Below are 17688 nucleotides of genomic sequence, written 5' to 3'. Positions count from 1 at the left end.
TAGTGATAAGATAACATTCAAGTAAGAGTCAAATGAGTTATTATCTGTGTAAATGCTATTGTAGTCTCCTTGCTCTCACTTTGCTGTCATTGGTCATTATGATTAGGCCCTTGGCTACGAGAGGCTAATTTTCATCTCTCAGTCTGATATCTTCTCAAATGTAAATGCACGATGAAGTGTGAGATGTGTTGTGAAATAATAATTAATATTTTTAAAATATTTGGTGTGAATTTGTTGCTCACAAAATGGCAAGCATTAGTGCAGTAACTAGACTAACAACTAGGTGCAACTACAAACAATTGTCAGTGTACCTCAATGCTATTTTGCAACAGCCCTGCTATTCCAGTTCTAGGTCTGCCATTAATGCCGAACAATTTGCTGACTGACAGGGAGCCAGTACAGGTTAGGATGTTCCCACTAAATCACTTTCATTTGTGACTTGAGTCATAATTTGAACCTGTGGACTGCTTTACGTGGGTGGATAGCTGGCTGAGATGGCCCCGGAGGAAAAGTGCCTGCAGAAGATTGCCTCCTCAGCTAATATAGAGCTTACATAAAGACTCTTCTCTGGTCCTTCACACAATTCCGAGTGTAGACGTGTGGGTGGGGGTGGGAATGGTGTGCTCTGCTCTCTGGCTATAGTGGGCTCGCAGAGCATCCCAGAGAGTGAGTGGTTTAAAGCCAGCATATGTTATAGCAGGAGCCAAGCCCAGAGTTCAGGTGATATAAAGGTGGTAGTAAACCTTTAAATTCTTTTTGTGCATATATACCAGCTAAGCAAGGAACCTGCTGATGCTCTCAACATTGTAGTTTGATCAGTCATGTGTATATTGCAATCAGTAAACATCTAGCAGGAATGCATTGGTGTTAGCAAAATATAAATTGCTTAAGTATGTAAAAAAACAACCTCCATAAACCTCTGGCAAATATGTAGCTGCACTTTGTTAAACCTCATCTTCACTATGTGACAAAAATGAAATTGGGGAAAAGTAGCACCGTTGCTGATAACTATCTGATTCATACATGTTGCTTTGACATTGTGACATCAAACTGTTAGGAGTGTTTCTTTGGTCATTAGTTCCTTCTCACGAAGACGAACGGTGTGTTTTGTTGGCCCATTAGCAAGATTATAATGCTTGAAACACACATGATAACTCCCCCTCTAATTATCAAGTTGTAAGAAGCAGTGTACTGGTAATTTCAAAATTTAATTGCTTAATCACTGATTTGAGAAACAATCCCTTGTTTGTAAATAGAGCAGAGACTGCCGGAAGCTGGGTCCACCTGCAGAGGGAGAGGTGGTCCAAGTGAAGTGGCCTGATGGAAAACTGTACGGGGCAAAATATCTGGGAGCAAATGTAGCTCACATGTATCAGGTGAGTGCCCATATTTTTTATTATGTGCATATTAGGAATTTTCTTTCAAATGTCTTCATGTGTATTACAAATAACTCATTCCACATCAAAGTTGGACTGGCCACAGTTTTAAAGTTCTGGAAGGCAGGGATATGAGTTAAGTACTGACTCTTAAACAGTAATGCCTTTACCTTTTCGGATAGAGCTGTCCCCAATTGTTTACAATGGCTGAGCTGCTGCTGCTGTAGCTAATTATTGCTATGTACAATCCTGTAACTTTAAAATTCCAAAGGAAGAGAGTGTATCATTTTATAGGAACTCAGGGTTATTCAATGGACCACATCCTATAAAACAAGACTTCAGTATATTATGTTGTTTGTTTGCTTTTATTAAGCATTGGTAGTCATTTAATTAATGGTATAACTGGGCACCTAACTTTAATGAGCTAGCGAAGTTTCAGAAAAAGGGATGAGAGAAAGGACAATGAAAAACATAGTTTCAATAGACACATTTTCAGCTGTTCAATGAGGCAATCTTATATTAACTAACATGTCCATTAAGGCATGTTATAAACTTTAGAGAGAAAGGAGAACTCAGTACTGTGGACAAGACTAAAGAGCTCAGTCCTGATTTCAGAGGCAGAATAATTGTCTGTTTTCTAAAGTGCATGTCTCTGAGAAAAATCAGTCAGCAGCGTTGAGTACCCAAGTGCATGGTAGAAACGACAATAAAACAACCACAATAATAACAACACTTCGGGAAGAATACGAATATAACTATTTGTTATTTAGATAGAGAGCTATACATATTTGGTATTTCTATACATTTGTATATATATAAAAAAATCTTTTCACTTATATAACTCTTTCCATCTGCCAATCTCAAATTGTTTTACAAAAGTGGACAGGTACTATAATACCCTCTCTGTGCACTAATTTATCCATGGATAAGTGACTTGCTATGTCATGTTGCAAGTCTGTGGCAGACGTGGGAATCAAACTCAGGTCTCCAGATGGCTGGTCCCTTATACTGAACTCTACACCTTACTGCCTCCCTTATATTTAATATCTGCATATGCTTTGAATATAAGTTCTATATAAAACTTCAAGGATTATTGTTTTATAGCACTATTCATCTTCAAAGTGTTTTACCAAAAAACTATGCTCATGACAACCCTGTGAGGTAAATAAGGTGAGCCGTATTATCATCTTTTTTACAGGAGCAGAAACTGAGGCAGAGAGAGGTTAAGTAACCTTTTCAAGACCTCATAGTAAGTCAGTCAGAATTAGAGTCCGGGTGAAACTCGCAGCCCCACTTTGGACTTTTTATATTGGGTAAAAGGACAGGAGCAGCGTAAAGGGGCTCTCAGTGCCCCATATCTAGCTGTGGGAGAATTCCCCTGGCACAGGAACTATGGAAACAGCCAAAAGGCTGCCTTTCAAGGACCCCCTAGCAAGCCCCGGCACAGAGGACATACCAAGGTGAGGAGGGGTGTGTGGAGGCCAGATCACAGCACATAGCACTGTAGAGATTCTGGGAAGTGCTGCAGCCTAGAGAACAGCCTGGGGATACTGCCGTAACATCTCTCACCTCCCCCTGGGGCTGTCTAAGGTCTGGTCAACACTGGGGGGGGGGAGGGGGAATCGATCTAAGTTACGCAACTTCAGCTATATGAAGTAGATGTACTTAGATCTACTCGCCGCAGTGTCTTCACTGCGGTGAGTCGACTGCTGCTGCTCCCCTGTCGACTCTGCCTGTGCCTCGTGCTCCGGTGGAGTACCGGAGTCGACGGGAGAGCGCTCGGCGGTCGATTTATCGCGTCTAGACTAGACACGATAAATCGACCCCCGTTGGATCGATCGCTGCCCATCGATCCAGCGAGTAATGTAGACAAGCCCTAAGTTAAGCTAAGGGCTACAGAACAGCCCAGGATTGGGAGGGTGCAAATGTGGTTTAAAGCCACCTTTGCCCCCCTTCTTCCTGTGTTGTGATGTGAGTTCTCTGTTGTGCCTCTTAGACACACAACTAGACCAACAACTCTCTACAAAAGGAGAGACTAGAAACGGGTGTGTGTGTGTGTGTGTGTTGGAACAAAGCTATATGGTCAGATAAAACTTCAACAAATCTATTTTACTCTGATAAAGGAATTCATGTGTGAAAATTCTCTCACATTCATGTGGAATTTGCACAGGGAGCAATGAGAGCTGGGCATGCAGTAACCGTGACCATGTGCACAAACACCTGTGTCAGTATCGCACAGGATATATGCAAGCCCAGTTATCCTGCACGAATCCTAGTTGTAATTGTGCATGCAAAATCAAGTGTGTATTTTTAAGTGCCTCTCTACAAATCTGCCACTTAAGTGTTTGGCATCTTGGTCAATTTTTGTTTGTATGTTCCTTCATAGTAACCATTTGTAACTTTCTGTAGATGACTAAATTATTCAGTTAAATGCTTTCTGACAATTTCATTTACACCATTAATTTATGATATCCTCATACAAGAAAACCACATGGAGAGAACAAGTGCAGTTTTTCATTTTTATCCCACTGTCTGAATGCACAATATATATCTTTGGTTGCCCATATGTAGTAGGAGCTCTTATTCTCTGTGATGAATATCTGCATTTACAGGGCACACAAAATAAAATATACCATACTTGACAGAATGACTAGTTTGAAATTCAGCATCTGCAGCCTGGTTAAAATTTGGATTTAGCAGTAGTCTGATATTCTGTGTAAATAATTACACCACTGAAAGACTTGGAGGAACCCTTATTGGTGTTAGTCCTTAGCAACATCAGGGTGAATTTCTAGTGCACCATGCTAGAGTTTAAGTAAGAAACTCCAGTTAATGTTTATGGCAGTTGAACAGCTAGATCAGTGGCTCTCAACCTTTCCAGACCCCTTTAAGGCATCTGATTTGTCTTCCGCACTCCCAAGTTTCACCTCACTTCAAAACTATTTGCTTACAAAATCAGACATAAAAATACAGAAGTATCACAGTACACTATTACTGGAAAATTGCTTACTTTCTCATTTTTACCATATCATTATAAAATAAATCAGCTGGAATATAAATATTGTACTTACACTTCAGTGTATAGCATATAGAGCAATATAAACAAGTCACTGTCTGTATGAAATTTTAGTTTGCATTGACTTCACTAGAGCTTTTTATGTAGCCTGTTGTAAAACTAGGCAAATATCTAGATGAGTTGATGGAAGACCTCTGTGTAGCCCCAGGGGTGGCGTGTACCCCTGGTTGAGAACTACTGGGCTAGAGCCTCCATACCTCAAACTGGACATATGGGGTTTAGATTCTCTTGTGTGATATGACTGCTCAGTGCCACACTACCAATATAATCTGGTCCTAAAGCCCATTTAACAGAACCAGGGAAGCTCACCCCAACATCAGGGTGATTCTTTGGTGGGCTACAGTGAATGTAGACCATTCACCTCTCTCCTCTGTGCTACTGTCGTGGCTTGGAAAAAGAGGCATTGCCAAAGGGGGCAGGGGCGGGGGCAGTGATAGCAGTGCCCCAGCACCATACTGATCATTGGGTATATTTTTGATTCCTTGTCACTATTTACAACATGGGTTAAGTTCAAGCAGCCTTCAAGCTGCTCTAACATGCATGGAGACCAGTCCTGCACATGTTAGCAGTAGGATCAGGGAGTGTAAAGATGCACTGTAAGACATCTTTGCACCCCATCCTCTACCCTGGGCTTTGTGCGGTTCAGCGGCATACCAGGATATGGCCCAGGTCCTTTATGATGGAGTTAAAATTACTTCTCTTAAGGATTTTAATAGTTCACAGCTCTGTATCTTGGCTGTTGCTACTGTATGTACTCTAGGACAGTCCCTGAAAGCTTTTCAACTGTGCACAATTAATCTGACACATTCAGTTTGTTTGATTGTTTTGATTTGAAACCTACAGGGCAACGTTTTAATTTGAACCAGCAAACCCTATATTTTTGTACGTGCGTTGTGCTAATTGTGCCTCTTGTCGAGGTTCTTTGAGAAGTATATGTATTTCACTGTATATTTTCACATAATTTATGCCTAATCCTCCAACCCTGACTCCTGCATATAGCTGTTATTTGGGTAGTTCCATTGAAGCCATATGAGCTTGCAGGATTGGGCCCTGTGTACGTTTTCTGAAAACTAGTTTTAAATTAAAGTTTCTGAAGGAACTCAAAGTACAATTGTAGATAGTAGCAGACATTCATCTCTTATAGGTGAAGGATTCCAGGGATGGATGGTGGTGGTGGGGGAGGAGAGTGGAAGCGTCTCAAAAAGCATAAGTGGTTTGAAGGCTGAGTATTTTAGCATTCCTTGCACCTAGCTACATTTCCTTTCTCATTTTCTGCTAAAGGGGTTCATGTTGGATTAAATCTAAACCTAAGCATGATAAAGCTTTTCATCTTCCGAACAGAGCATTTTAAAGAAATTCCATCAGATTCAATATAATTCTGTTAACTGGCATTTCCCTTAGTGTCACTCATACCTCCTGTCTTTTGACGTGGTCTTCCACAACCTTGAAACATAGCATGGTGAAATTAATTTTAACCTCTTGGGAAATTAGAAGCAAACATAAACAACATAATGACATCTTAATGTGTGATAAAGTGATATTGTATATGTTGGTATTCTTTAGCATTTCTAATCGAATACATTTGTACTTTTATACACAAATTTCAATGTTGGGAGTGCAGTCCTTTTGCATGTTAATCTAAAGCTATGTCTATGCTTGCGACCATGCATGGTGAGATGCACGTTGTTGTGTCATGACTCCCTTATTGACCCTATCTGACGCATGTTCCGGAAGGACAGAGTAGTGTGAGACAGCTGGCATGCCTGAGGAGTGTGAGCATATTCATGCCTCCATTGTGCCACGGCCCTGTACCCGTTCTACAGTACAGCGTCGATGGGGGTAAAGGGTGTGGAAGCAGAGAAAAGAATTGACAAAAGGGAACTGCAATGCATGACGGTTCTTAACAAAAGTCAGGCTTCGCAGTTCCCTTTTGTCAATTCTTTTCTTTTTAAATGCTTGCTGTAATTAGGTATCAGAGAGAGAGACCTGCTTAGCTCTCTCCCTCTGCACACTGTGAGAGTTAATAAAGCTTCTGACTTGTTGCACCCAAACAACAGAGTGAGAACTCAGTTTTTCTCCGACAAGGGCATGCACCAGGTCATGAGTAAAGATAGTCCTCCAAGGCTAATCCCACAATGCATTGATCCTTTTGCCGTCTGACCCTTACCCAAATGTATAAAGGTAATAGCAACCTGTGCTGAGCATTTAAGATCAGTTGTCCCGTGAACTGGATTGATCAGCACTGGTGATCACAGATCATGTTCCAAGAGCTGCCTCCTGGTCTTTGAAGCATGCCCACGTGCTGATTAATATGTGGTCAGACCACAACTTAACGCATACTGGCAGGATCATATGCCTCTACCAGGAGATTTACGGAGGCTGAAGGAGGCAGGCATTCACTGGACCCCATTCCTGTGCTGGGAGCACATGGAGCACTTCAGGCTCCTGTACCAGAGTGTGAAGGACTCCAGCGTTCTCTGTAGGAGAGGAACGTGACACATGCCCATACTACGATGAGCTGGAGTGGGGGCTCTCCAAGGCTGCGAGTATCAAGCCTGAAGTGACTCATGATTCTATCCTCACCCACCGGCTTCATTGTATGATGGGACACCGATGAGGGGCAGGGTGAGGAGGCAGCAGGGACCTCAGAGGAAGTCCTGGAGGGAGACCTGGAGAAAGAGGAGCACAGTAGTCATTGACAGGAGAAGTCAGGAGCAGTAGAGTTCCTTAGGGCAAGGGAGGATCGGGCTCTTAGGCAGGAGGAGGCATTCATGAACCGGTTCATGGAGTGGGAGCATGCCCATAGGGAATGGGACCATTCACTCATTCAGTCCCTAGTACAGCTGGTGGCAGAATACTTTTTGGGCCTGTCCGCCACTGGGCTGCTGCTTCCCTCCAGAACAGGCAGCACGTCCTCCTCCTGCCGCTTCTCCTCCTCCTCCAGGTGTTGTCCAGGCTGCTCCTGAGGCGGTGAACTCCACCACCACCCCTGCCGGGGAGGAGCATGCTGGATACCTGGCACAACATACTCTGTCAGCACCCAAAACTCTGCACAGGGGAACCCCCCCAAAGCCTGCTTGTGGGGAACAATAAGCCCAATCCAGTCCCTATAGCCCAGTCTTTGTTTACCCCCCAAGCTCCATTCAGGATACCTCTCCGTTTGTCCACCCATGCAATATTCCACAGTCTTTTCCTCTCTTCTCGGGGAGGGGAAGGGCAAGAAGACATGTCCACAAACACTAATGTTTGCCCAGTTTCAGGGAATTGTACTATTTTTATTTTTGTTAATTTGTCTCTGTTACAAACTGTTTTAGTCCTTTGTTTGATGTACGTTTGTAAATAAAAGTTACCATTCACTTCACTTGAGTGTGCAGCTCGCTTTCTGAGTATGATCAATGTGATATTTTTCTACATTAGGGATGGGTCAGCAGGATTCACAACACACGACTGTGATTTCTGTAAATGTGTCGTGCCAAAGAAATGCAATGAATTCTGTCCCTCGCACATCACCTTCAGCCCCCAGTCATGAATTGCTTAGTGTTTAAAAAAAAAAAAAAAAAAGGTTCATTACAGTGAACTAAACTGTGAAGTAACTGTTGCTGTCCAAAGCACCAGAATGAAAAACAGAAAAGAAGTTAACTGAACTGTCTTTATGGCTTTGTTAATGACTTAATTGACAATACAGACAAAGGAAACAAAAGTAAATTAACAGTAGAGATATCGGACACTGAACCATGCTTTTACAACCCCTCTTCTCTCAGCCTCACCAAATAGTCACCACTTGCAGCACAGAAGTACTCATGCATAGCACCTGATTAGTGCTGTGAGCAAGGATGTTAGAAAACACTGTGAAGAAGGAAAGTGTGAAGCCCATCCCAAAACCTTACAGAACTGTTTTTAAATTACTTTAACAATCCTTAATGACTCCCCATAAAGCAGCCTGAAACCAAGTTGTTAACATGCAACAACAGCATTGCTCAATGATGGCGTTACAATGCCTATACATTCTTCACAGCACAAAACCGCAGCCAAAGGTGTTAACCTTGAGTGCCCTCACCCAGTTGTCTGCTTTCAGTTACGACATTATCATCGGCTGTAGGGGATCGAAACTCACTGAAGTATGTCGCTGGACAATCATGTAGCAAAGATCTATTGAGCTTTTTCAGCAGCACCATACCATCAAAATAGTGTCCCTCGGCACTTTCCCAGGTCGCTTTCTGGCTCTACGCTACTCCACAATGTACGAGAAAATAGCATCACAGATTTCCCTTGCCACTTGGGAACCATGAGCAGTATGCACGGGGGTGGGATTTGGCTGCCCGTACAGGCTTTGTAAACCAGATCTGCCCTGTGCCCAATAGCTCTGGGAATATTCTCTTTTAGCCTCACATACATGGTGCAAGGTACAGCGTGCCATGATCATGCAAACTGTGTTGGCTACCTTGGCATCCAGTTGTGTTTGCAGGCATTGCCAATGAGCTGTCAGATTCCCAAAGGCATTCCCCTACCACACTGCAGCTACTCAGGCTATAGATGAATTCCCTTTTTCTTGGGTCAGTGATGTTGGAAAGAGCTTTATGAGCCAAGTTAGGAGTGCATATGCAGGGTCCCCCAATATAACTGTGGGAACAGAAACTCTGTGCAGAGCCATGGCATTTCTGAGGAATAAAATCCTTTCTCTTCTCTTCCCTCCCCCCCCTCGCCCTCCCTCCCCCCTGCTGTACAATCCTGACCTTCTGAGCACCCTGGCGTCATGGACCTTTCCCCATATGTCCAACATTAGTCTCATGAACTGACTTCGGTGGTCCACTGAGTCTTGGAGAACAAGTGAATAGTAAAAACTTTTTGGTTCACATATTCACTCACCCCTTTCAGTGGGCAAAGTATTGGGATGTGCGTTCTGTCGATGGCCCCTGCACCATTCAGAAACCCCATCTTCTGATATCCTGCTATAATTTAAGGGACTTTTGGATATGGCAACCAGGCCTGAGTAGATTCCAGTATTAGTATTGTGGCAAACCTGTACAACCACCACTCTGACAGTTGACTTCCCAACCCCAACTGGGTTGTAACTGACCAATAGTTGTTAGATGTTGCCAGCTTCCAATGGGCAACAACCACCTGCTTCTGTACTGCTATGAGTTTCTGAGAACAAGTGATCTGGTGCTAGAGGATTGGTGCAAGCTGCTTGCACAACTCCATGGAGGTCTGCTTCCGTAATATGAATTCTGCAGCCACTGGTCATCATTCCAGCTTTCCAAGATGAGGTGGTTCCACCACACGATGCTGGTTCTCCGGGACCAGAAGCGACAGTCCACCTATGGCCATACCATGGTAATGCCAGCATTCAACACATCTTTTCCTTGCAACCTCAGTGGATTTTCATATGCCCTCTTGGTCAGCCATTTTCAGTGTCTCAAATTTTTCTGGACCCATTCCATCCAGTATCCAGTACTGGACCACATGAACATTTGTCGCAGGAGCAGAACTACATCATCATGGACTTGCTCCATTTCTTCAATGCAGTTAGGCAGAAAGGAGACATAATTGAGAACTGCCATCGCAAAATGCGGCATACAGTACCAGCAACACACAACAAGGCAGTTCTCCGAGTGTCTCCTTGGACACAAAGGACTCTGTGATACTGCTGCTGAAATGGCAGCGCTATCGTCATGTACTGAAAAGGGCAGTGTGGGCGTGGGGTATATATGCACATCATATACCCATGCTCAGCACACTGTATCTGGACACTCAGCAGGGGCATGGGGTACATGTACTAGCAGTGCACGGACAAGTACCCAGGGAAACACACAGGTGTAGACATAGCCTAACTGGTGATTATTTTCTGAAGTATGGCTATAACTCTTAACTCTTCATGGTGTTTCTTGGTGGTGGTTCTTTATTTTCCTTCCTAAAAATAAATAACAATAGATAACTATTTAACTCAAATGTTTGATCTCTCTGTAGATAATCTGTCTATTGTGGAGAGTGCCTGAGGATTGCAAACAATGAGTTTATATTTTTCTAAAATTCCCATGTGTCAAATTAGGTTGAGTTTGAAGATGGTTCTCAGATAGCAATGAAGAGGGAAGAGATCTACACGTTAGATGAAGAGCTGCCTAAACGAGTGAAAGCCCGTTTCGTAAGTATTTACAAATACAAATGTTCTAATATTAATTTACTCTAAAGGACTTTAAACCGAGCTGTGACTTTATTCTGAATTAGCCCTTTATACTTCACAAGGATTTTTGCGACGAGTTAGTGCTAGTGTGGCTATCCAAATTCAAACAAGTAGCAAAAGTGTGCACTGGCCAGTCAGACTGGTTTACTGTTTTGTCAATACAGCCAAATACTGTAATCAAACACACATCTTGACTGCTGACAGGGACATCTTGGTAGAACATCTGTCAGAGCATGAAGGATTAAGGAAGAACATCTCGTGTTGACAGATGAACTGTTCTTTCCATACCCTTATCAAATATATGCTCTTTATGTATATTTTCCAAGTTCTCAAAGTTTATAATTCTAAAAGCACAAAGTTTAACCAAAAACAACAAAGAACCTGATCCAAATCCCATTAAAGTCAATGGCAGGACTCCTATTGACTACAGTGGATTTTTAATTGGACCCCAAGCTCTCAAATACTTTCCCAGCTCCTGCATAAATTCCAGCTGGTATGCAGCAATCAGTTATTCCAACACAGTACCATATGTAAAATTCACACAACACCATAAGAACAGAACTCCTTTAAGACTAAGAAATGCTGCATTCCAACATACAGGTATCGGAGGAGAGAGAAGGTTTGTATTACCTAAGTTTGGCATGAATTCGAATGTACAGTCCTATATCAGTTACTCAGAGGGTCAAATACTCAGACTCAGAGACACCATGTTCTTCCTCTCATTTGCATATAACATACACTGCTCTGTTTCTCAGCAGTCCACTCAAAATCATACACTGCTAGCTAACTGTTAGTCATTTTTTAACATGTAAAATTAAAGCATACAGACTAAAAAAATCTTATAATATTTAAATTCAACAGCTAATAAATACAATATGGATATTTTATTCAAAGATAATGTGAACATATCTGTAAACGAGAACAGCAGCACTGTGTGTTTCTCATTGCTATAAAGATGTGTACTTGCACATACCGTCCCTACTCTCACATGTATTGTATGAGATTAACCATATGGAAACTAGGTGATTCCCAGGGGATGAGAGGCGGGGGTCACCTGGGGAATGTCTATTTAAGCGAGGTTGGGGCAATCAGACAGAGGGCTCTGGGATGTGGCTGAGGGAGGGTTTGTTGCAGCTGGAAAATGGAGGCAGGTCAGGATTCTTTGGAGAAGCAAATCCTGACCTTATATTCGCCTCCACTACTTTCTCAGCATGCCCACCTGACGTGAGCTGCTTCTCCATGTTGCGAGTTCTCAGCTGCAGCCTGAAGCATGTGCATGGCACATATTGGAAGGTGCGGTAGGGGTAAGAAGTGACATGGAGCTGGCACCATGTCTGAGAGGGGAGCTGGGAGTGGCAGCTGGGGAGAGGCAGAGAAGGATGAGGTTGTCTCTTTGCTATGAAGTGCTTTTCCAGGAAGGTGACTTATCTCACTCAGGAGAGTAAGAGGGGAGTAAGAAGGCAATAAGAATGGAGAGGAGCAGAGCTCCTTCTGTCAGGAACGTTCAGAAGTCAAATATTCTAGACTGTCGCATCTCAGGGGCAGTTTACTTCAGAGGAGTACACTCGTCCTTCAGTGTGCTAAGGCTTAAGATAGATGGTTCTTGAAAAAAAAATAACAAACAAGCCACCTGGGTGAGTACAATTGGTTGTTTTTCATTATATTCAGAAAAGGCCCCATTACCTCTTGTTGTTTTATAGAGTATATGTAACAGGAGTTTAGAATTAACTAGACATACTGTAAATCTGTTTTATTGTTGCACTTGACTAAGAACAACAATATAGATGTGGCTGGTTTTTGCTATTCTTTTAAAATAGTGGCATTTTTATAGATCAATATTTTACTTTTGCATGTGACACCATTAACTTTTTAGTGGAATTAAGTATTATTTTAAAACATGAAATTTAGACTATTAAATAAAACAAACTCCAGAAACAAAATGGTTGCTATTGATGAGAAGCCTGATGCTGTTTCCCTGTTGTTAACTTGGGCTTCACAAACGTACAGCCCAGTACTCAAGGTGCTGAGTGCATCTTCGATGTACAAGTCAGTGGAACTCAGTTGGAACTCATCGGAGTACCCTCAAGTCAGAGGTTACTCAGCTCCTTGCAGGACTAGTCCCATGGTTTATAATGTTGGTTCCACCCTTTCTTTTAAACCGCTAGGGATATATGATGATCTCTTCATCTTAAAGGGTTTGATCCCATGCCATTGACGTTCATGGGAGTTTTGCTACTGGCTTCAGCAGTGGGCCCTAAAATTCCTGTCATTTGTCACTGTCATTATTTTTTCAATAGCTAGACATTTGCCGTTTCAGTTTTTGCCCTCGTTTTTTTTTACATTTTCCAGCACCAGCTGAACTCATGACTCCCTGTCCACACAAGCCATGCAATTGTACAGGGCACCTTTTTAATAGTCTGCATCATACAGTCCCTTACATTTAAAACTAGACTGGATAAAATGCTGGATAATATACATTACTGTTGGGAAGAAACCTGTACTGGCAGATGGATGAACTGAATCCAATATGATCTTTCCCATCTCTCATTTCTGTGATTCTGTGATCTTTTGACACAATGAAATCCAACAGCTAGAGTCAGTCAAATGAATTTTAAGAAACCCCACAAATACGTGGAACTAAACACTGCAAAGTGAGTTTAAAAAAATACGTTCAACATTTATCTAACATGAATGGATTTTCCTAGAAACATTATCATAAAACTCTATGTTCTGAAGCACTGATGACTTCATAACGGTGTAATTCTCTGGGTTAGTCCCTGAAATAGTCTTCAGTTTGTCTAAACCAAAGGTGCCTGTGCTTTCATGTGCCTGCCCTGGAGGGAGTCAGATTGTGATTTCCTCTGTGAAACTGAAGAGGTAATTAATGTCTGTTTTTAGTCGACAGCCTCCGACATGAGATTTGAAGACACATTTTATGGAGCAGATATTATCCAGGGAGAGAAGAAGAGACAGAGAGTCCTGAGTTCCCGGTTTAAGAATGAATACGTGGATGACCCTGGGTACCGCACCTTTTTGAAAAGCTCATTCCAGAAGAAATGCCAGAAGGGACTATAAAAGAAGCAACAAAGGAATAAACCCACACACACTACAGGGAAGTAAACAGATTAAATTTTGGTGGAAAACATACAGAATACACCAGTGCTTGGTTTGAAGATTGTATCCCTTCATTACATTAAATCACTTTTGGCTAAAATAAATACTCTGAGTTTGTCAGTGAATTTACCAGTAAACATTTAAAACAGTCCCCTACAATTATCCATGTTAATTTCAAATTTCTCCAGATTTGGTTTTTCTTGTTAATGTATTAAAGGCTGTGTATTAATTTTGCATCATGGATTGGAGGAAACTGAGATTAAGAGGCACTGCAAAATGACATGCCAAAGAAAACTTGGAATACAGTCCTGCTTCCATTTAAGTCAGTGGTAAAACTTCCATCGACTTTTATGAGAGAAGCATCAACTGCTAGGAAAATCTTAATATATGGCATCCAGTAAAGATGATAAAAATTCTCACCACAATATCTGCCCCATCACTCTGGAAAACCGTAAAGTTTTAATAACAGGATAGGATTACAATGGCTTGTATATTTTCCACAGCCAGGGAAGAACATTCAATTTTTTGTTTTAAAATAGGAGTTTTTATAAAACATTTTAAAAACAAATGCAAGCGTGTACAGTATTAAAACCTATAAATGCTGTACTTGCGTACTTTGTACAGTGCTTTTACCTTTTTATATCACTACTGCTCTCAGTAGGGTTTGATGAGGACTCAGTGTGACTTAGATATTTTTTGGCTTCCAAGGAAGAAATCTTCAGAATAGCAAGGGGGGGGGGGGTTGTATATTTAAAGAGGGAGATTTTGGCAATTATTTTTAAAACATGTTTTTCATAATACTTATTAAAATAGCTATTTGTAAAATAAAAATTATTTCATTATGTGTTTGTAAAATTAGAGTTTAAATATATATGCTTAACAGGATAGTTTTGAACTAATATAATATGGTCTTCCTTTTTAAATAATAGTTGGCAAATGTAATAGTGTTTAAAAATAAATGCCCTTTTGCTTACTAATGTTTGTGTCTGCTGATGTGATTACCCATCTATATAGCTGTGTGAATGAAACAAATCACTGGCAATACGCATGTAAATTCATGAACAGAGCAGACTGTAGTTACACAAGACTCAGTACTGATGTAATAATTGATTAAACACTGTATCATGGTCTCGTATCTTTTTATTTTCCCCTCTGTCTTGTGATGCTGATCTTATCAGAGGTTGTAGAGACAGGCTGGAAATGCATTCGGGTTTTCTGCTATTTGCCAGAAACACTGGCGCGTGTAAAGCCAAAAGGAAGCATTATCAAAATGACATAATCTGTTCTGTGTAAGTTGCCCATTAGCAGGATTTCTGACTGGCTGCCGCAGGAAGAAAACTCTCAGAACCCAATTTAATCTTGAGTGCTGCTGTTTTTCATTGTGCTACTTACAAATGTTCTTATAACTGGGTACATGGGCCTGGAAAAACACTTTGTGACAAACCTGCTCCTTGCTATTGAGAAGCACATATCTTAGTTTCACTGCATCCTTTGCAAGGTTATTCTTAGTTGTATGACTGGACAGCTAAATCTTTTCACTTACTGCATGACATCTCAGTTGGAATTTTAATTTTTTGTGTGTTACATTGACTGCTTTTTTTATACCATGAAATCACTAAAAATCCCTTTAGTCTCTAAGAAATTGCTTAGCTGTGACAATCATAATGTATTTCTAATTGAGAATGCTTTCTCTTGAGGTTGGAGGGTTTAGTGAGTGCTGCCTGGCATATTTCAAAACATCAGAGCTCTTTTTGGCAGATCTGAAGGAAAAGCAAAACTACTAGTACATGGGTCTCATTTGCCACACAGAGCAGGCTTGTCTTCGACTTGTCAAGAGCTAAATGCAGGTGACAAGCCATTTCATTATGTACAGTCTTGTCATATACACCTCTACCCCGATATAACACAAATTCGGATATAACGCGGTAAAGCAGTGCTCCGGGGGGGCGGGGTTGCGCACTCCAGCGGATCAAAGCAAGTTTGATATAACGCGGTTTCACCTGTAACGCGGTAAGATTTTTTGGCTCCCGAGGACAGCATTATATCGGGGTATAGGTGTAATTAGAAGATAAGAATGATTTTATTAGCCCTCGTGAAGTTTCATGAGACAATAAAATCTTAAAATGCATAAGTACATTGTGAAATTACAGCTACTAGAAAGGCCAGTGTGAGGAAGTGTGGGTGGATAGGAGTCACATGTGGGTTCCATGCCTAGCTCTGCATTAACCTGCTGTGTGACTTCAGTCAATTCACCCCACTTCTGTGAACTGGGTGTCATGACGCATCTCTTCCTTTGTAAAGGAGATCTGCAGATTAAAATTGATCTGCAGGAACTAACAATTATTATTTTTAAAAAACATCATTTGCCTGTTTCTTCTCTATTGTGCCCTGGGATTGCAACAGATTTTACTCTAAAAGTCCTGGAAGTCTTATGAAGAATTATCGGGCCTCGTCAACTATATAAAATATCTTGTCTTCCTTGTTCTTGCTTTAAAGAAAGTGAATCTGAAATATAATTATCTTAATTTCAGAAAGCATAAATCAACATTGTAACTTTAAAGAAAGAATAGCGTGATGATAACCCAGAGATCCTGGGACTTCCTTATTATACAATAATGGATAGTTTGAAGATTCTGCAATGAAAAAAATAATGTCGTATGGGAATTTTGGATAGAGATGGTATGTGTTAAATGTTCTTCAGATCTGGAAATCAGACCATTTCTCCAGACTAGCTTTACAATAATGATACTGCTTTGCACAGATAGGAAAGAAGATTGTGTTAAAAACAATGGACTGGGAGTCAGGAGATATGGGTTCTGGTTCCTGTGTGACACTGGCCCAGGCACTTAAGTTGACTCAGCAACTCTGAACCTTTTTATTTAGCTTCCTAAATATGGATTTAGGTGCTGTCTTTAGGCACCCAAATTTGAAAATGTTGGCATTAATCTTCGTCTGTTTCCCCAGTTGTAAAATTGAGATAATAATCATCATCTCAGGATGTTGTGAGACTTCACTCATTTATGAACCTCAGATGGAAGGTATTATATGAATGCACAGTATGATGATGATGATTATAATATAGTGCCTCCCCTCTGAGGATCTCAACGCACTTTGCAAACTAATGTCGCCTCACAGCACCCGTGTAAGTATTATATTAGTATTAAAGATGGGTAAACTGAGGAAAGGTGATTGTCTTCCCTGTATTATACCTTTGTACCAGTGGCAGAGCTAGCTGTACAACCTAAGAGCTGAGGCACCCAGTCCTCTGTTTTAAACACTAGTCCCTACTGTCTTTTTATCCTCTCAATAGATGAGACATAGAACAATTGCTTCACATGTTCAAGAATCCTGAATACCGTGTATGGGGCATATATTTACATAAACAGCAGTGTTTTGACAGACAGTGATAAAAATACTGTGCTTTTACTCATGGTTGTGTTCACATCCATCTCATGAATAACAGGGAAGTGTGCTGTACTTGGATTTATGCTGGTTTGCAAAAGACAATGTTTTAGTAGCAAGGTGGTGATTCCCCAAATTATACTCAAGGCGTGATTAAATTAAATGTTTCATTTATTAATTTTAGATGACTTCTGTTTAATCCAATTTGCATTATATCATCATGATAGGGCAATTCAACCAATGGTTTTTAGTAACAATATGATATACCGTACCATGCTGTGCGACATTGAAAATTACAATTAAAAGAAGAAATATATATATAGCCCCCTGAAGTTATTCATATTTGGAAGCCTGTATATAATTCCTATTCTGTGTTCTAAAACACAGAAAAGTTAGTACAATGACCTCATATGAATTTATAAACAATATTTTAAAACATAATGGGACAAATTCTTCCCTCATTTTCACAAACACAGCCCTCCTGATTTCATGTGCTGTGGTACTCTCCACGGAAGAGAAAGTGAGAAAAAAAATTACTG

General features: G+C 41.0%; 1 protein-coding gene across 1 annotated transcript in view; it reads left to right on the top strand.

The window, feature by feature from the left end:
* Nucleotides 1-14725, top strand: part of LOC112116425 (lysine-specific demethylase 4C) — a 438460-nt gene extending 423735 nt beyond the window's left edge. The window contains exons 24-26 of the mRNA XM_026646385.1: nt 1257-1376; nt 10502-10594; nt 13532-14725. Of these exons, the coding sequence (XP_026502170.1) occupies nt 1257-1376; nt 10502-10594; nt 13532-13708 (390 nt within the window). The 3' untranslated portion in view covers nt 13709-14725. The remainder of the gene's footprint in view (nt 1-1256; nt 1377-10501; nt 10595-13531) is intronic.
* Nucleotides 14726-17688: the final 2963 nt, after the last annotated feature.

This window comes from Terrapene carolina, unplaced genomic scaffold (genome assembly GCF_002925995.2).
Source record: "Terrapene carolina triunguis isolate 2854851 unplaced genomic scaffold, T_m_triunguis-2.0 Scaffold35022, whole genome shotgun sequence".
Taxonomy (NCBI): Eukaryota; Metazoa; Chordata; order Testudines; family Emydidae; genus Terrapene; species Terrapene triunguis.
The sequence above is the reverse complement of the archived record's forward strand: the minus strand, read 5'-3'. Positions and strand labels throughout refer to the sequence as shown.